General features: G+C 45.7%; 1 protein-coding gene across 1 annotated transcript in view; it reads right to left on the bottom strand.

The window, feature by feature from the left end:
• The window catches only part of MATN2 (matrilin 2), a 205,400-nt gene that overhangs the window by 30,345 nt on the left and 154,031 nt on the right, over positions 1 to 21,024 (bottom strand). The window contains exon 10 of the mRNA XM_030217050.1: positions 3,954 to 4,076. Within this exon, the coding sequence (XP_030072910.1) occupies positions 3,954 to 4,076 (123 nt within the window). The remainder of the gene's footprint in view (positions 1 to 3,953; positions 4,077 to 21,024) is intronic.

Raw genomic sequence — 21,024 nt, 5'->3', positions numbered from 1 at the left:
ACTCTTTGCGGTCACAGCACTTATGAGGTGTTAGTTCCCTCTACCTTTTACATCTTCCAAATCTCCCTATATAGACCAACTCACCAATTAGATAGAAGTGTTTGGTATTAGTTGGAAGGGAAAATCAAGGAAGTAAATAGGTCACATTTTAGTTATCTGTTAAAAGAGAACAAGTAATGATATTGCATAGGGCTTTCATGTTAAGTCTTCAATGTGAACACACTAGATTTCATACCTCAGAATGTACATTTTTGAAGTTTGAAAGGAATTAGATGTGCTACTGCATACCCCAATAACATGCGAGCAAACAAATAGGACTACACATAGGGAATTAGAACAGAGGTGTTAGGTCTCACATTCAAGAGACTAGCGCCTTCTTTTGACTTACAGGACAGCTGAGGAAAAAGTAAGGACTTCTATTTTCTTTCAAAGGTACCAAAGCTCCAACAATTGATGTATGTCTGGGAAACATCATGTCACCAAAACTGTCGCTCTTGTTACAGATTCTGCCTCCATCCAGTCAGACAGCATGATCCATGGTGAAGTGGACGATGGCCATTTGCAGCTTAGTATTGGGCTCTCCCTTCGCCTCTATGTGATGCACACAGTTTCAACAGAAAACATTCCTGCTGCCCGCAAGGCCCAATTGCTCTGGAAGCCAAGAATCAAAGAAATTATAAAGTTCCTTATCTGCTACTGTCTCAGGTAAGCCGATAACTTGCAAATTGTTTCTCCTGTTGCAGTTCTCCTGCTCCTTGAGTCTATCGCAGAGTTCTCCTGCCTCCTTCTCCAGTGCAGCAATCTGGTTCACCATAGCTTGAGCCTCATCTTTACGGGCCGACACCCTATGCTCTACTTCTGATACCCAACTTGTGCGAGTCAAACTTTTCATTTATTTCATCAACAGTGGATTGAAGCTTGTTTAGGTGATTCTCTAGTGTGGTAGTCACAGAACATGATATTTCTTGGGCCCACTCACTAGTCTGTAGTGGTACCGTGCTCTGCGATGGCTGCATCTCCGCCATTTTGTTCATGCCTGTCTTCTGCTCATTTTTCGCTGCTCTTTGGCGCTTCGTGGGCATACCTCCTCAAAAAGCTGCTGTGACCCCCCCCCCCCCCCCCCTGCCTGTGCTCTCCAGGGCTGTATATTAACCAAAGTCATCAACCAGAGAGTTAAATGGAGATATAAATCTTAAGATTAAAGTTGATATTAGCAGATGTTGGCAGAACTGCTCTTCCTTGCTGTTGCTCAGATAGCAGGCATCACGTGACCCCCCCCCCCCCATATTACTAATTAACAACATTTACTTATCTTAATCTGTGTTGATGTTACTGACATTTTAGCGTTACTACCTAACAATTTTTGCATGTTAAAAATGTTCAAGCTAAAACACAGTAAAATAATGTCATTCAAACAATACAACCAACAATGTGTCAGAATTTTGCAGTCATGCCGATAAATTTCCTTCACAGTGCTAAGCTTGCTGTGAATCCTGGTGCATAAGTTAGGCACAGATCCCTGGTATTCAGTAATACTCCGTGCATCTGTAGTGAACACCCCTGACCCACCCATGCCCCTCTCATGGCCGTGTCCCCTTTTGAGTTGCGCGTAGATCTTTATAGAAGAGCGCTTAACAAGATGTGCGCGCAAATCCAAAATGTTGCCAATTTAGTTGTGCACGCTTCTCTGGTTTGTGTGTGTAAATTTGCAGGCTGTAATTTTAAAGCTAAGACTTGCTTGAGTGACTGCCAAACTTACCTGCAGAAATCTTTTGAATATCAACCTCCAGAACATTAATTAATACTTTATCATATAACTGGAATCTGCTTGCCACTCTAAAGGAGAAAGGTTAGTGGTATACAGTATATACAAAAACATACAAAGATAATAATATTACATTTAGAAACACAACCCCTCAAAACAAAAGACCACAGCCCATCCATTAATGAACAACCTCACCACAATAAAATCCAACAAACTCCCAGTTCTCAAAAACTCAGTCAGACCCGTTAAAGGCCCTTAGAGGAAATGGCCCCGAGTACCTGAAGAATAGGATGATCCTCTACACATCTCCAAGGACACTAAGGTCCTCCCAAGGAGTATCCCTAAACTCACCTCTCGAACTACTACTACTACAAATCACTAAAAGACATTACATGAAGTGATACCCACAAGCGAGCCTTCTCTGGAGTAGCTCCCGTACTCTGGAATGCACTCCCAGAAAGGCTCCGCTTAACACAAGGCTATCTCTACTTCAAGAAGCAGGCAAAAGCTTGGCTCTTCAACCAGGCCTTTAATGGAGACATGTTTATCCACTCCTACCCTAGCTGAGATAATATTTAACCATTTCTCTGACCTCATGTGTAACTTTCTTTAAATTAGTCACCTTACTTTCTAACTCCTCTTACACTCTTAACTATCTATATGTTCCATCCGTGCTTATACCCTACACTGTCAATTAAAATGTTATATTACATATTGTGTTGGCATTGTAAGTAGTATACTATCCAGCTTATAATCGAACGAGAAAAACGCCCAAGTTCCGACCTAAATCGGGAGATGGACGTTTATCTCACAAAAACGAATAAAGCGGTATAATCGAAAGCCGAACTTGGACGCTTTCAACTGCACTCCATCGCGGATGCGGACAAAGTTGACGGGGGCGTGTCGGAGGCGTGGTGAAGGCGGAACTGGGGCGTGGTTATCACCCGAACAGAGATGGGCGCCTTTCGCCGATAATGGAAAATAAGTATGCGTTTGTAGCTAGAATTTAGGGCACTTTTCCTGGACCCTGTTTTTTCACGAATAAGGCCCCAAAAAGTGCCCTAAATGACCAGATGACCACTGGAGGGAGTCGGGGATGACCTCTCCTGACTCCCCCAGTGGTCACTAACCCCCTCCCACCACAAAAAAATGATGTTTCACAACTTTTTATTTTCACCCTCAAATGTCATACCCTCCTCCCAGGCAGCAGTATGCAGGTCCCTGGAGCAGTTGTTAGGGGGTGCAGTGGACTTCAGGCAGGTGGACCCAAGCCCATCCCCCCCCCTACCTGTTACAATTGTGCTGCTTAATGCTTAGTCGTCCAACCCCCCCAAACCCACTGTATCCACATGTAGGTGCCCCCCTTCACCCCTTAGGGCTATAGTAATGGTGTAGACTTGTGGGCAGTGGGTTTTGAGGGGGATTTGGGGGGCTCAACACACAAGGGAAGGGTGCTATGCACCTGGGAGCTCTTTTACCTTTTTTTTTGTTTTTGTAAAAGTGCCCCCTAGGGTGCCCGGTTGGTGTCCTGGCATGTGAGGGGGACCAGTGCACTACGAATCCTGGCCCCTCCCACGAACAAATGCCTTGGATTTATTCGTTTTTGAGCTGGGCGCTTTCATTTTCCATTATCGCTGAAAAGCAAAAACGCCCAGCTCACACATTGTCGAATAAAACATGGACGTCTATTTTTTTTCGAAAATACGGTTCGGTCCGCCCCTTCACGGACCCGTTCTCGGAGATAAACGCCCATGGAGATAGGCGTTTCTGTTCGATTATGCCCCTCTATGTCATACTTTGTATAGTTATTCAAATGTTTTTACTTCTGTAATTGTCTGTTGCTCATATTTTGATTTATATGTGTGGAGGAGTGGCCTAGTGGTTAGGGTGGTGGACTTTGGTCCTGGGGAACTGAGGAACTGAGTTTGATTCCCACTTCAGGCACAGACAGCTCCTTGTGACTCTGGGCAAGTTACTTAACCCTCCATTGCCCCATGTAAGCCGCATTGAGCATGCCATGAGTGGGAAAGCGCGGGGTACAAATGTAACAAAAATAAATAAAATTGTACACGGCCTTGAGTGATGAATTCCTTCAAAAAGGCGGTAAGTGAATCCTAATAAATAAATAAATAATGAATTAAATCTACAGGCATCTGACAATTTCTCACCTAAGCCAACAGAAACTTACTTTGACAAGTTTTCCCATCTTCACGAAGCACAAAACCTTCAAAGCACTGGCAAGTGTAATATTCTTCAGTATTTATGCACAATTGTTCACAGTTGTGAATTCCCAAAGCACAATGGTCCACTCCTGCAAAATCAGTTACAACCAAAGGGAAATCAGTCTTAATGGAATTAGCAAGAAAAATGAACAGCAAGTAGTAGTACTGTTTACAGATACTGTAGCAGCATACATTGCATTATTTAGATAATAATTCAATTTTGTTGGGCTATACATTCATATTGGGGTTGGTGGCACACTCCTCTGCTATTACAGTAGCCTTATTGGGTGGGGGTAAGGATGGATCAGTGGACATCGGCTATACAGTAGACTATCACAGTCTGAAATGTAGATGCGTAGGTAATCCCTCCTCCTCCTGCCAGAGAGCTGCTTAAAGTGGGGGACTTTTGCTGTTCTATCTGTTCTCAATCCTGGGCTTGTGGGATGAACAAATAGCTGGCTGCACAGGCAGTGAGTGAATCTGCAGTATGAGCTGATGCAGTGAAGTGTGCTAGGTTTTGCACATAGGTTAGCTTGGCTTTTGGGCACAATTGTGTAGCTGCCCTATGTACAAATGACTTTTACACATGAGCTGCATACATATCGGTAGATATTAGCACATTTAAATACCACGGTAATGAGGATATTAGCTATTCAGCTCAGATGCAGAGAAGTGTTTAGAAGACCAGGGATTTCTAAAGCTGGGAGTTTACTCAGAGGTCTGAGGAGGAAGAAAAGAATTAGCTCATTTTTCTGCAGTCAGTGCCAGTGAGACCTTTATGCATGTTTCATCTATTTATTGTCTGCCTGATATTCAAAAGTATTTAACCAGCCAGGAATGGCACATGACCAGTTAAATACCCTCAAGCTGGCTAACCACCGATTATTCAGCGGGAGATAACCGGCTATCTCCCGCTGAATATCCTGGTCATCGGCTACGTTACCACTGATTTTCACCGGCTGACTAGTTAGGCTTAGCAGCCAGATAGACCCACGTGACTAGCAGGTCTATCTTTGGTTGTTAGAACCTAGCCAGTCAGCTAAAGAATATCAGCTTAACTGACTATGTTTGCAGCGCGCCAACCCCCCTTCTCCCTCCCTTCGGAAATTCAATGCTGGTACCCATATATGACCCTGACGTTGAATTTCTGGGTTTGTCAGTGACAGCGGGAGTTAGCCGGTCTAACTCCTACTGTGTCAATATCGGGGCCTGTGAGTATATGGGACCCACAACGTTTTCTGGCTTTGTTGAAGAGGAAGAGCTGAGAGGAGAGGTGTGTTGGAACAAAGAGATGCCAGACTGTGGTATTTACAAAAATCAAATATTAGCACCTGGAGCTCCATGTGCAAGAATCCAATAGCATAGTAAGGGGGGGGGGGGGGTAGGGGGGGACAGTCCCGGACACCGTCTTAGCAGAGGCACTGGCTACGCTGACTTTGGCCAACACCCTGCTGCTTCCGGCCCTGCTCCCCAAGCCCCCCAGAAAAGAAAACCAGCCATCATCATAAGTGCCAGTTTTAATGGTGACTGTTGGATGCAGGATGTGCTCTCTTCAACCTCAACTGCTGCCGCAGTGTGCATTCAGTCTCTCAAGGACCTACAGTCATCAAAAGACAGTGCAGGACCTCCCAGCCACGTGCGTTATATATCAATAACATTGGTGCCTATGTGGCTTTATTAAATAGGTTCCCAGAAGCAATTCCAACAATGCAAATGCCCATGCATAGTTCTGGCCTGCTGTAAATGAAAGTGTAAATGTGCATATACACTCGACATGTGAAATCACCAATGAAATCAAATGCGGTCTGAACACCATGGACTCATGGGCAAATTCATTTCAACTGAAACTCAACACTGAAAAAACACATTGCCTCATCCTCTCATCCCAACATAATAATTACAAACCCACAACCATAAACACCCCAGACCACACCCTCCCTATTTCAGACAGCTTCAAAATACTCGGCATTACAATTAACCATAATCTTACACTGGAGAGCCAAGTAAACTCCACTATAAAGAAAATGTTCCACTCAATGTGGAAACTCAAACGTGTAAAACCTTTCTTCCCGAGGGAAATATTCCATAACCTAATACAATCAGTGGTACTAAACCATGCAGATTACTGCAATGGAATCTATGCGGGATGCAAAGAATAACTCACTAAGAAACTCCAAACAGCCCAAAACACAGCAGCCAGGTTGATATTCAACAAAACACGATTCAAAAGTGCCAAACCCCTTTGAGAAAAACTGCACTGGCTCCCAATCAAAGAACATATCACCTTCAAAATCTGCACCCTGGTCCACAAGATTATCTACAGGATACATGACAGACCTCATAGATCTACCAACCAGAAACAGAACCAGATCATCACGATCATACCTGAACCTCCACTACCCAAACTGCAAAGGACTCAAATACAAAACAACCCATGCATCCAACTTCTCCTATATAAGCACACAACTATGGAATGCACTGCCAAAAGCAGTGAAAACAATCTACGACCATCTAAACTTCAGGAAATCACTAAAAACCTATCTGTTCAATAAGGCGTACCCTACCGACCCAACATAAATACCTCAACTCAGCAACAAAGATCGTATTGAACACTATATAACCTCCCCCATCTTCGACCCCCAACATGCCTGAAACATACCTACCTTATCCGCCCTTAACATCACATTGTATTTGTTCTACCTCATTTGACCTTAACATCACACTGTATTTGTTCCTCTACCGGACTTGGCGAACGCCTTTACGATACTATGTAAGCCACATTGAGCATGCAAATAGGTGGGAAAATGTGGGATACAAATGTAACAAATAAATAAATAAAATATATGCATACATTGCAGCTGTGCCTCCATCAGCCCTGGACTAACCATTAAGCAAAATAAACAGATGCTTAGGACACCATGGGAAGGGGGAAACCACAGTGTTTTTCCCCCTAGCTTTCATTCCCTTAACTCTTTCACTGCTGTCTGCTACACCCATTATCCAACATGAATTTCAGTGTTTTTCTAATCATTATAAATATACTAGTAAAAATGGCCCGTTTCTGGCGCCGATGAAATGGGCGCTAGCGGGCACGGGACTCCCTTCCCCTCCCCTTACGGTACCTGTTCGGTCGGGGCAGGAAAGAAAGAGCCCCCTCTTTCCTGCCTGTAGTGATGGTGGTAGCTTGCATCGTGTGGGAGTCCGGCTCTCGGCGTTTCAAAATGGCCGCTGAGAGTTGAAGTCTCGCGAGGCAGCTTGAACTCTCGGCGGCCATTTTCAAACGCCGAGAGCCGGACTCCCACACGATGCAGCAAGGAAGCCACCGCTATGGGAGGAAAGAGGGGGCTCTTTCTTTCCTGGGCCGACGGAACAGGTACCTCTAGACCACCAGGGAGACATGCGTAAGGGGAGGGGAGGTGACGGGGGGGAGGGAGGTTGGTGAGGTTAAGCGTGTGCTACCGTGGGCGGGGCAGTAAGTTGTAAGGGGCGGGGCTATGTGGTGAAAGGGGCTGGGTTCATGTGCACGTCGGCGGCGGCTGGGATTTGTTGGAAGGGGAGGAGTAGGGAAACACGTTAATTTGTTTTTGTGTTCCGCCCTCGACGTCATCACGTGTGACGCGAGGGTGGGGCATGAAGATGTTGTGGCTTCACCACCATGAAACCACGAACCGGTGTGTGAGTGACTTCAGTGACGTCAGTGTCCTCAGAACGTTGAGGCTGCGTTTTATTATAGTAGATATGATATTTCTCAGCACTTATTGAGTCTTAATGACTTGTCAGTTAAGTAAAGGAAGGGCCAAGGGGCACCACTATTGGGCTGTGCTTAAGGCTGGCCTTAATCCCGCCCTGGCCTCCACTCTGCCCAGACTATGTCCTCCCTCCCCCCTGAGAATGCCCACAAGCAGATTGCATAAAAGTATGTGTACTCTTTCTCTGTGCCTACTGTTAACGGGTGTATACATTCAGACAATTACCCCCTTATCTCCTGTTTTGCAATGGAAATGCATGTATACTTCACAAAATTTACCTGTCAACATTTTTACCTACTCTGAGGCCCAGATATTCTAAACTCTGGCGCTATACTGAACAGCACCGAATAAATAGTGCTAGAACAGCACAGAACAATTCCCTAATGCTCAATGCTAATGAGATGCAAATATAGGCACGCTAAAAGCGTTAAGCATTAGGGAGTTCGATGGGAGGATAGTGTCTGGCAAATTCGAGTTTTGTGTTAAGCACAGTTCTTAAGCGCATGCCCAGAAAGCATCTAGGAGAAAAACCCTGCTGGTCCGGTGGACCCCAGACTCCCCACCTCCCAAACACAAGGCTCTGTGGTCCAGTAGACCCCAGACCCCCCATCCTCCCATATACCAAAATCCTGGTGGTCCAGTGGGACCCCTGGCCAGGACGCCCCATAAAGACTACCCCGGTGGCCTAGCAGTGGCCCTCCAACCCCCTCATACCTTGAAGAAGGAGGCGAGAAGGAGTCCTACTACCTCTTCCTGGGCGTGTCTTCAAAATGCCAGCGCCCTGCCCTGCCCGTTGCATCCTGGAATGAACGTGGTGAGGCCTAACTACCATATAAGGGAGTTTTCCTTTTATGATGCTTAGCCCCACCCAGTACATCCGAGAATGTATCGGGGCAGGGGATGGAAGAGGCGGGGGCTGAGGCAAGAGGGAGGAGGTGTTGCTCCTGCCCTCCTGCTTCCAACTCCTTTAAGGTATGGGCAGGGGAGGTGTCACTAGACCACCATGGTACATCTTTGCTGGGAGGCAAGGGGCATGGCCCGGATCCACTGGACCACCAGAGAATTGTTTGGGAAGGGTGCTGGGGGGGACAGGAGGTATGGGGGGTGTGGGGTCCACCAGACCACCAGGGAATTGTTTCTGGGGGAGGCGTGGAGAGGTGCCAGGGGGATTTGGAGGTACAGGGGTGCAGGGTCCACGGACAACCAGGTAATTGTTTCAGGGGAGTCGGGATGTGCAGGGGGCACGGGGGGGGGGGGGTCAGGAAACAGTTCACTGGACCACCATGGATTTTGCACAAGCTGTCAAATGCATTTGACAACTTCAAGTCACAAACAACGACCCATGCATACAAGTGAATCCGTACATCTCATTTGCATGAAATCCCCTTTATGTATTGGTCGCTGTTTGCAACTCAGTAACTTTTATCAAGGCAGCTGTATTTTATGGCTGCCTTTGTGCATTGGGTCCTCAGAGTCTACAGGGCATCAGCCTGGCCTTAATACTTGTCTCATCTAAAGGTAATCAAGATCCTCAGTGTCTTTGGAAGAAAAAAGTTGAAAGATACTGGGAAAGCTCTTGGGAAGCTCAATATTTCACTAATAGTTCTTCAGGAGTTAGAAATGGAATTAAAGCTTGGAGTTTAAACTGTCTACCCAAACAGAATAATTGTGGGAACTGTGTCTTCTAATATTTTAGGCAGTGTGTATTTTTTAAAATTCATTTTCAACCTGTTCCAATATTTAGACAGTAAACTTCTGTACTTCACAACAAACATATGGCCAGGGTCATGTCTTTTGTTGGAAAGGAAAATGATAGGAATGAGAGATCCCTGGAAGTCAAAGACCTCCCAGCATTTGCTGGTCCCATCCCAAGAACCCTGTTACCAGCAGTTGTGTGATGGAGAGCGGAGTGAACTGTGTGCTCCCACTTTCTCTTCAGTACCAGAGAGACTGTGGGGGTTACATGTTTCATCAATTGTGCACAAATCATCTTTTTTTAAATCTACCAAAGGAATGTGGTTAAATCCATCTCCACATTCAGTCCAGACAAACATTTTGTCTCTCAGATCCAAGAACTTTCATGTTGCAACAACATTTCTAATTCATTTCTTCCTCTGAGTAGGAGAGGTGTTCTCTCAGCTTTCATAAATTTACATAAGTATTGCCATACTGGGAAAGACCAAAAGTCCATCAAGCCCAGCATCCTGTTTCCAACAGTGGCCAATCCAGGTCACAAATACCTGGCAAGATCCCAAAAAAGTACAAAACATTTTATATTGCTTATCCCAGAAATAGTGCATTTTCCCCAAGTCCATTTAATAATGGTCTATGGACTTTTCCTTTAGGAAGCCGTCTAAACCTTTTTTAAACTCTGCTAAGCTAACTGCCTTTACCATATTCTCTGGCAATGAATTCCAGAGTTTAATTACACGTTGAGTGAAGAAACATTTTCTCCGATTCTTTTTAAATTTACTACATTGTAGCTTCATCGCATGCCCCCTAGTCCTAGTATTTTTGGAAAGCGTAAATAGACACTTCACATCTACCCATTCCACTCCACTCATTATTTTATAGACCTCTATCATATCTCCCTTCAGCCACCTTTTCTCCAAGCTGAAGAGCCCTAGCCACTTTAGCCTTTCCTCATAGGGAAGTCGTCCCATCCCCTTTATCATTTTCGTCGCCCTTCTCTGCACCTTTTCTAATTTCACTATATCTTTTTTGAGATGCAGCGACCAGAATTGAACACAATATTCAAAGTACAGTCGCACCATGGAGCGATACAAAGGCATTATAACATCCTCATTTTTGTTTTCCATTCCTTTCCTAATAATACCTAACATTCTATTTGCACACTGAGCAGAAGGTTTCAATGTATCATCAACGACGACACCTAGATCCCTTTCTTGGTCTGTGACTGCTAACGTGGAACCTTGCATGACATAGCTATAATTCGGCTTCCTCTTTCCCACATGCATCACTTTGCACTTGCTCACATTAAACGTAATCTGTCATTTAGACGCCCAGTCTCGTAAGGTCCTCTTGTAATTTTTCACAATTCTCCTACGATTTAACGACTTTGAATAACTTTGTGTCATCAGCAAATTTAATTACCTCACTAGTTACTCCCATCTCTAGGTCATTTATAAATATGTTAAAAAGCAGTGGTCCCAGAACAGACCCCTGGGGAATCCCACTAACTACCCTTCTCCATTGAGAATACTGACCATTTAACCTTACTCTCTGTTTTCTATCTTTTAACCAGTTTTTAATCCACAATAGAACACTACCTCCTATCCCATGACTCTCCAATTTCCTCTGGAGTCTTTCATGAGGTACTTTGTCAAACGCCTTCTGAAAATCCAGATACACAATATCAACCGGCTGACCTTTATCCACATGTTTGTTCACCCCTTCAAAGAAATGCAGCAGATTGGTGAGTGCTGTCACTTCATCTCTGTAATAAGCATGAAAATGTATGCGCAGTAGATCACCTAGCAATTTTCCTAGTACCTAGGCCATACTCATAGATGGAAAAATTAGTTCTTAATTGATCATTTTCTTTCCATTAGTCCCAATAGATCAATCCAGAGACTTGTGGGTTATATCCCTCTACCAGCAGATGGAGATAGAGAGAGAACGTCAGAGATAGCTATTTGTGGTCATGTGCAGCCACCTTCTCTTCAGTATGGTCGATACCAAAGCAGTGGAAACTCAGAAATCCAAACAAGCTAAACACTCTCCTACCTAAGTGAACCAAATTTAGTACCTCAACTGCCCAAGTGGGAGGCAGAATTATACCACCGGAGTGGATACTGCAATGCGTTCTGTTCTATGAATTTTCTTCTGTGTTTTTTTTTTTTAAAGAAAGAAACCAAACAAAGGAACCCATCCAGTACTGGAAACAAAACACTAAATTCTGAAGCCACGGAAAAATTCTTAGAAAGGGCGGGCCTCTGGATTGATCTGTTGGGACTAATGGAAAGAAAATTATCAGGTAAGAACTGATTTTTCCTTCCATAGAGTCCCACAGATCAATCCAGAAACTTGTGAGATGTACCAAAGCAGTCCTCAAGTAGGGCAGGACAGAGCCACCCCAGAAGAAAAGACCGAAGCACTGAATGCCACATCCTGATGGATCACTGCATCCAATCCATAATGCTTCGTAAAGGAATGCACCAAAGCCCATGTGGCGGACCCGTAAATGTCCTCCAAAAAAACAAACAAAATTCAGCATGGGAAGCTGCTTGTGCTCTCGTGGAGTGCGCCTGAACCTGGAAGGGAGGGGATCTCCCCAAAGCTAAGTAAGCTGAAACGATCGCCTCCTGCAACCAATGTGCCACTGTGATCTTGGATGCCATGTCGCCCTTCTTACGGCCTGCATGAAGGACAAAAAAATGATCAGAATGACAGAAATCATTAGTGACCTCCAGTTAACAAATAAGTATCTGTCGAACATCCAGGATCGTATTGCCCGGAACTCAGAGGGATAGTCCTCCCGGCGAAACGCTGGCGTAGTGCCTGATCCAGATGGAAATGTGACACCAACTTGTGCAAAAAGGATGGGACCGTCTGAATACATACCCCTACTTCCGTGAAACAGAGAAAGGGGACTCTGCATGACAAGGCTTGCAGTTCTGATACAAGCCTTGCTGAGGTGATAGCTACCAGAAGACACATTTTCAAAGTGAGATCCTCGTTCAAACTCGTTCAAGATGGAAGGAAAAACTGAAACAACCCAATTTTCAGCACCAAAGTCATCAGCGTCTTGTTTCTCACTATGCTGTTTCTTGAATTTTATGTTGTTCCTCTTCTTCCATCTTTCCAACCATCCAACAGTGGCTTTGAATTCAGTTAGTCCAAGACTTTCAGCTAGCTGATCAGCTTTCTCCATAAGCAGTGGACCACTGATAGGAAACTGTCTGCTCCTGACGTGAGAAAACCACCGAAGAAGAGCATCTTCTACCTCCTCAGCTTTTCCCGCCTGTTTACGTTTCCAGTGTGGATTTGTATTTGTTATGATTGGGGTCAGAACCCCTCTCAAACTTACCTCTTTCCTGGGGGTCAGCTTCTTAGCTGGCTTCTGTTTCTTTTGTCTGTCCTGTCTGAGCTGGCTCTGTCTCTCTGTGCTGGCAACTTCCAGCAGCATGGGGTTAATTGTTTCATTTTACCACAGCTGTGTGGGTGGACTGAGTTAGCTCTACCTGTCTTTGGGTGTACTGGCTTCAAGTGCTTCACGGTTTTGCATTGGTGTGGGTTGGGCCTCTCTGGGTCAGTGTGCTTTTGCCTAGGTCTAGGGAGTGTGACATCATCAGGGAGGGCCTTGATAAGGAAGTGGTGTTGTTTCCTTCAGAGCCTTTGCAACCAGTGTTGCCAGGTGGGCGATTTTACCGCCCAATTGGGCGGTTTTCCGCGACCCGCCGCGGGAAATTTTTGCCCGCGGCGGGTTGCGGTTTTTTGGGCTCCTTTTGGGTCGTTTGGGCGGTTTTAAAAGCATTTTTTTTCGGCCGCGGGGGGCGGGGTTAGTGACGTTTTGGGTGGGGTTCATGACGTTTTGGGCGGGGCCAATGACGGGGGAGGCGGGGCCGGTGACGGGGGAGGCGGGGCCGTGACGGCGGGGGCGGGGTTGATGACGGCGGGGGCGGGGTTGATGACGGCGGGGGTGGGGATGATGACGCGGGGGTGGGGGTGTCAGGGGCGGGGTTTGACTTTGGGCAGGTTTTGGGCTGGATTTGGGCTCGATTGGGTGGGAAAAAATTTTTCCACCTGGCAACCCTGTTTGCAACGGTTGTGTTTGCTTTAGGTAGGGTGGTGCAGTGTGCACTTCTGACTTTGTGTCTAGTTTCCCCTGCTTGCTTTTGCTAAGGGCCAGGTTAGTGTTAGTGCAGTGTGCACTGGTGACTGTGTGTTTAGCTTTCTTGCTTTTCCCTCTTGGTTTTGGAAGCATTGCTGTGTGTAGGGCTTTGGAAGCTCTGTTGCTGATAGAAGTACTTCAGGGTTTGGTGTTGTTAGGAACACTGCAGAGTTTGCTGTTAGAAGTACTTCTGGTGTTTGTGCTATTGGGAGCATTGCAGTCTTTGCTGTTGGTGTTTGGTGCTTTAGAAGCACTTTTGGCTTATGTGTTAGCTTCACTGCTTTTTCCTTGTGGCTCCCTTGTCTTCCCTTTTAGTGCTAGGAGCTCTTCTGGTTGCTTGCCAGAGTAGTGCTTAGGAAGCACCTTGTTAGTTGTATCTAGCTTGCTAGAGCAATGCTTAGGTAGCTGGTTAGTTCTGTGTTTAGCTTATTAGTGTAAAGCTCTGCTTGTAGCTTGGTGCTTAGTAGCACCTGTGTTAGCTTTGTGTTTAGTTCCCTGCTCTGTTAGTTTAGGGCTTAGGAAGTCCCTTTCTTGAGCAGGGATTAGGGGCTCCTGTTTAGTATAGGGCTTAGGAAGTCCTTTTGTCAGTTTACTGTTAGGAACACTCCTGCTGGTTTAGGACTTGGGAGCACGTAGATCAGTTTAGGTTTAGGAGTACTTCTGTTTCCAGTCCTGGTCCCTGTGTCATCCGGTATCCAGTAAGTCCTGCCGGCTACTCGAACCCAGGAGCTCAACTTCTGGGGGGGCTTAGTAGCTAAGTGCAGGTGAAGCTGTACGGGCCAGTCCAGTGTGCTCCAGTCCAGTGTGTTCCGGTCCGGTGTGTTCCAGTCTGGTGCGCTCCAGTCCAGTGTGTTCCGGTCCGGTGTGTGTTTCAGTCCTGTGTCCTCCAGTCCGGGGGATTCCAGTCCATGTGTTCCGGTTCGCTGGGCGGTGCCTGCAGTCCCTGCCGGTGTCGTTGTGCTTGCCCAGCGTTGGTTGGTGGGTTTTGCCTGCTGCTGTCGCTCCTCGTCAGCAGCCCAAGGGCTCACGTTTGCTCCAGAGCCCGGCCCCGCGGGCTCTGAACCTGAGAACCTGACAGTATTGTTTTGTCAGTCTTCCAGAAGCTGATCTTTCTGCTTCAAGGTACGTGAAATTTGACTGGGATTGACACCATATGCTTTAGCAATAGATGCTTGACTTTGTTTGTTTTCTAATTTTTTAAGAACTTCTATTCGTTCAGACTTCTATTCGTTCAGCCAGTGTTAAAGTCTTACAGTTGCGTGATGACGACAACTCCAGTGTACACTCTAACAACATTCTTTCGTTTGTTCTGCCTGTGGCAGTTAACCAATGAGATTTCAAATTTATCGCCCCTTTGTCACGTGCCAATCGGCTTCCATATTTCGTGCGTGCGCTTATGCGGAGTCTTTCCTGCAGAGGAGCGGTCTTTATGCATGTAAACGAATCTTGCACTTATCAGTGGTGCGCTAAACTGAAGTTTGTCCCCATAGAAATTGATGGTGCCAAAAATGGGACCGAAGTACGGCATGCAGTTAAACAGAGCATGCGCTTATCCGACATGCACTTAAATGGATTGCACTGTATATGTGGATGTGCAAAATGATCATAATAGTAAAAGTCCCTGTTTATATAGTGAATATTGCATTTGTGATATGGCAGTCAAAAAAGGTACCTGAGGTGAGCAATAATAGTGAATGTATGCTAATAAATGTATTTATTTATTTATTTATTTATTGCAGTTGTATCCCACATAGCAGTAGGCTTAATGTGGCTTACAGGTTCCAGAGAGGAGAGTACCAACCATTAGCGTAGCCAGAGGGTTGATTTGAGGTGGGCCTGAGCCCAAGGAGGGTGGGCCTGAAGATTCATTTCTTCTTCACCCACCCACCCTCCCACCGCAGCAGCCGCCGCAAAAAAAAATGCACATCTTCCTACCCGCCACTGCTGTACGGAACCAGACAATCTTCATCTGCAGGGTAGTGAAGACGTACTCTCCCATTTTTCTGCTTGTGGCTCCTGTTGTGTTGTGGGCTCCAACCTTGTCCCGTGAGTCCGGCACTTCAGTTTTTTTTTCCTCCCTGCTTCTGCCACAGTGCTTCTTAGTACTGGTGTGCTGCGCTACCAGCAATTCACAGACACGGGCTTCCCTCTGCCGCGTGCTTCCTGCCCTAACAGGAAGTTGCATCGGAGAGGGCGGGATGCAGAAGAGCGAACGCTGAAGCCAGCCTGTGTGTGTGCGACTCGCTGACAGGTAGTGCAAGTGCACACTAATAATCTTAAACTGGAACTTGGAAGCACCACGGTAGAAGGACAAAAAAAAACAGAATTGAAGGACTCGCCGGACGGGAGTGGGAGTGGAGGGAAGGGAGCGAGCCAGCTAGGGATGCAGTATTGGTTGGGGACATCGAATGCACCATTCCTGGGTGGGCCTTGGGCAAAAGTGGGTGGGCCTGGGACCACCCGTGGCTACACCCCTGGTACCAAGTCTGGGAATATATACAGAGTGGAAAATAGAGTAACAGTTGGTGCAAGGAAGCTGATAAGGTTCCGGAAAAGAGAATACAACTCTGAGACGAATATATAGTATCACATAGATAAAAGTAATCCCAGTGAGGCTGATAAGTAGGATAAGGGTAGAAGTACGCTTAATTACAACTGGAGTGGTAAAATTCGTACAGTTTGAAATAACAGGATTATGTGGCAGGGGTATTGTTCATTTCTTAGTTCGATAGATGTGATGCATTGTTCATGAATTAGTTCGGGTCTGCTGGGTAGGCTTTCTGGAAGAGGTAAGTCTTGAGGTCTTTTCAGAATTTTACATGGGTGTTCACAGTTCTAATGTTTCTAGGTAATGCGTTCCAGAGCTGGGTACAAATGTAGGAAAAGCTGGATGCATATGTTGATTTGTATTTTAGTCCTTTACAGTTTGGGTAATGCAGGTTTAGAAACAGGATGAAGTTTCTACTTGGTAAGTCAATAAGTTCGGTCATATAGGTTGGGGCCAGACCATGGATTATTTTATGGACCAGAATGCAAATTTTGAAGGCTATTTGATTGGTAGCCAGTGCTGTATTTTGCGTAGGGGTTTCGCACTTTCGTATCTTGTCTTTCCGAAAATGAGTCGGTAATCTCCCACTGAATAACCTGGTTAGTGTCTAGCTGCTATCTAAAACATAAGAACATAAGAGTAGCCATACAGGGGCATAATCGAACGCGAAAACCTATCTCCATGGGCGTCTATGTCCGAAAACGGGTACGTGAAGAGGCGGGACAGACCGTATTTTCGAAAAAATGGACGTTTTTCAGCTGGGCGTTTGTTTTTTTTAGCGATAATGGAAACTTAAAACGCCCAGCTCAAAAACGTCCTAATCCAAGCCATTTGGTCATGGGAGGGGCCAGGATTCGTAGTACATTGGCCCCCCTGATATGCCAGGACACCAACTGGGCACCCTAGAGGTCAGTGCGGTGGACTTCAGAAACAGCTCCCACATGCATAGCTCCCTTACCACGGGTGCTGAGCACCCAACCCCCCTCCCCCAAAACCCACTACCCACAAATGTACAACACTACCATAGCTCTTAGGGGTGAAGGGGGCACCTACATGTGGGTACAGTGGGTTTTGGAGACCTCCCATTTACCAGCACAAGTGTTACAGGTAGGGGGGGGGCTGGGTCCACCTGGCTGAAGTGCACTGCGGTACCCACTAAAAGTGTTCCAGGGATCTGCAAACACGCAGGCCTCTAGGACTTGTTGCTGCTATATAACATTGGCACACCAGTTGACACCTGAAGTCTAATCTCTCCGAAAACGTCCTTTATTGGAATAAGCACGCTTACTCACAGTTAACCGCAGATCAGAGGTTGTGTCCCACTGGCAACGAGTCTCCCTGGTACTGAGATGAGCAGTAGGTCAGAACTGGCAGAATGCTGTACAATGCCCTCTTTCAGCCACATTCAAGGTAAGAACTAAGTTCTGTAACGTGGCTAACACGTGAAAGGGATCTAAAACTGGCTTACAAAAATGGCCACTACCTCGTGGACTACCAGAAACAAAACAGGGCACACTCTGACCCAGTAAGCAGGGGGAAAAGCACTATGGGAGTAGAGCCTACCACCTACCAACATCGTGAGCATTTGCCACAAGATAGTGGAATCACGGAGCCCAATACCCTACACCCACCACAATGCATTGCTGATGTGACTCTGCAGTGCCCTTAACAGAAAAGGTGTCACACTCACCTGAGAGCCACATCAGAACCAGGGAAAGGCTGTCACAGGGTAGAACACATTCTGCTGTCATAGAGGTGGGTACGGCATTTGAGGCTGGCATAGAGGCTGGAAAAAAAGTTTGTAAAGTGGGGTTTTTTTGGTGGGAGGGGGTTAGTGACCACTGGGGGAGTCTGGGGAGGTCATCCCCGATTCCCTCCAGTGCTCTTCTGGGCAGTTGGGGCACTTTTTTGGGACTTGTTCATGAAAAAAAAAGGGTCCAAAAAAAGTGACCCAAAATCGCGGTAAAAACGCCTTTTTTTCCGATTATCAGCTAAAGACGCCCATCTCTCCTCGGCCGATAACCATGCCCCAGTTCCGCCTTCACCACACCTCTGACACGTCCCCGTCAACTTTACCCGTTTCCACGACGGATTGCAGTTGGAAACGCCCAAAATCGGCTTTCAATTATACCGATTTGGGCGCCCACGAGAGAAAGACGCCCATCTCCCTATTTAGGTCGCAATATAGGCGTTTTTCTCTTTCGATTATAAGCAGGATAGTGGGTCAGACCAATGGTCCATCTAGCCCTCCAAACAGTGGCCTAGCCAGGTCACAAGTACCTGGCAGAAACCCAAATCGTGGCAACACTCCATATTACAAATATCAGGGCAAGCAGTTGCTTCCCATGTTTGTCTCAATAGCAGACTATGGACTTTTCCTTCAGGAATTTGTCCAAACCTTTTTTAAACCCAGATACGCTAACCACTATTACCACATCCTCTGGCAAAGAGTTCAAGAGCTTAACTATTCGTTGAGTGAAAAACTTTTTCCTCCTATATTTAGGGACCCTTTTACTAAGCTGTGTAAACATCTAAGCACACCCAACGTGTGCCAAAATGGAGTTACCACATAGCTACCATGTGGCCCTTGCGGTAATTTCATTTTTGGCGTGCGTCCGGCAAGTGACATTTGGCACACATAGGTCATTACTGCCCAGTTACAGCTTGAGACTTTACCGCTAGGTCAATGGCTGGCTGTAAGGTCTCAGACCCAAAATGGATGCGCGGCAATTTTCATTTTGCTGCACGTACATTTTTGGTAAAAAAATTTTAAAAGGCATGTTTTGCAGGTGTGCTGAAAAATGATTCTGCGTGTACCCAAAACATGCGTCTACACTACCATAGGCCATTTTTCATCGCACCTTAGTAAAAAGGACCCCTCAGTGCCTAATTGGCTATGTTGAGTGGCCAAAATAGGCTGCTTAAATAGCAGGTCTATCTTGGAAAAAGAGGTGGCGGAATAGCCATAATTTACAAATCCGAGTTCACCATCACAACTACTGGTGAATCCACCTCACCACAACTCGAAATAGCCTCGACAAGAATCAATCATCCGAACCTACAAGGACACCTCAACACAATTTTATTCTACAGACCACCAGGAAAATGGAAAGACTCCCAAGCGCAACTCATGGACTTCATCTCGAACACATGTGTCTCGGCCTCCAATATCTTCATTATAGGAGACATCAACCTACATCTCGAAGACGACACTTCAAAAAACACACTAGAATGTAAAGAATTCCTGAAACTCTGGGACCTACACGCTCCAAACACCCAACCAACACACGAAAAAGGACACACACTGGACATCATCACACACAAATTCGACCAAGATTCAACTATCCGACTCACAGACACAAGATGGATACCCACACCATGGACAGACCACTATAAAGCACATATCTCCCTCCTCTGGCGAAAAACACACAGAAACGCAGTCAACAAAAACGAACGAACAACATACACTACGAGAGGAAAGATAGACCCTACATCATTCTGGCAACAGGTCTACCAAAATGGACGGCCATTAAACACTGACACCGTACAATTCCTCCTAGAATGGGATAACATATGTAAAACAACATTAGACACAATTGCCCCAATCCAAACCAGAACATCGCACAGGAAAAAATCAAATCCATGGTTCACCGAAGAGCTGAAAGAACTGAAAACACAAGTTAGAAAACTAGAACGCGCATGGAACAAAAAGAAAGATGAACACACACTGAATGCATGGAAATCACTTCGGAGGAAATACAAATACACCATAAAACAGACTAAAAGACTACACTACAAAACTATGATTGGACCAAACTACAAAGACACCCACAAACTCTTCCACCTTGTAAATAAGCTGCTAGACACTTCACCTGTCATAAACAATAACAAAGAAATACCAGGGGTTGACGACCTCGCGAAATACTTCAAAGAGAAAATCACACAACTACGACTTAGAATACCCACTAGCCCCACCGAATACTCAACATTCCTGAACTGTCTAGACCCTGAAGACGGAATACACCCAGCAGACAGGATCTGGACCGAATTCGAAGTATTGTCAGAAGACCTTATCGTTAGAACGCTTAAAAGATTCGCCAAATCCCAATGCAAATTAGACATCTGCCCAAGTAACCTCATGAAATCAGCTCCTCATCAATTCATATCAGACTTAATGAACCACCTGAATTTCATGCTACAAAACGGTCTGTTCCCAAAGGAAAAAGGAAAAATCCTACTCACCCCAATACCCAAAGACACAAAGAAAAACGCTAGTGAATTAACTAACTACAGACCAGTTGCATCCATACCACTAATAACTAAAATAACAGAAGGAGTAGTAACCAAGCAACTCACAAGTTATCTCGACAAGTTCTCAATACTGCATGATGCCCAATCAGGATTCCGCTCGAATCATAGCACAGAAACAGTACTAACTACCCTACTGACCAAATTTAAGCAACGGATAGCAACTGGCTCCAATATACTCCTCCTACAATTTGACATGTCAAGTGCCTTCGACATGGTTGACCACGGAATCCTATTACACATTCTTGAATATTTCGGCATCGGAGGCAATGTCCTAAATTGGTTCAAGGGATTCTTAACCTCACGCTCATACCAAGTCACATCAAATTCAACCACATCTGCTGCATGGACACCTGAGTGCGGAGTACCGCAGGGATCTCCCCTTTCACCAACAATTTTCAACCTACTGATGACCCCACTAGCAAAACTTCTATCAAACCATAACCTTAACCCTTACATATATGCCGATGATGTAACGATATCTATTCCTTTTAAACAAAACATCAACGAAATCTCTAACGAAATCAACCAAAGTCTACACATCATGAACACCTGGGCAGATGCATTCCGACTGAAAT

This window comes from Microcaecilia unicolor, chromosome 1 (genome assembly GCF_901765095.1).
Source record: "Microcaecilia unicolor chromosome 1, aMicUni1.1, whole genome shotgun sequence".
NCBI classification, from domain to species: Eukaryota; Metazoa; Chordata; class Amphibia; order Gymnophiona; family Siphonopidae; genus Microcaecilia; species Microcaecilia unicolor.
This window is presented reverse-complemented; position numbering and strand designations above follow the sequence as displayed.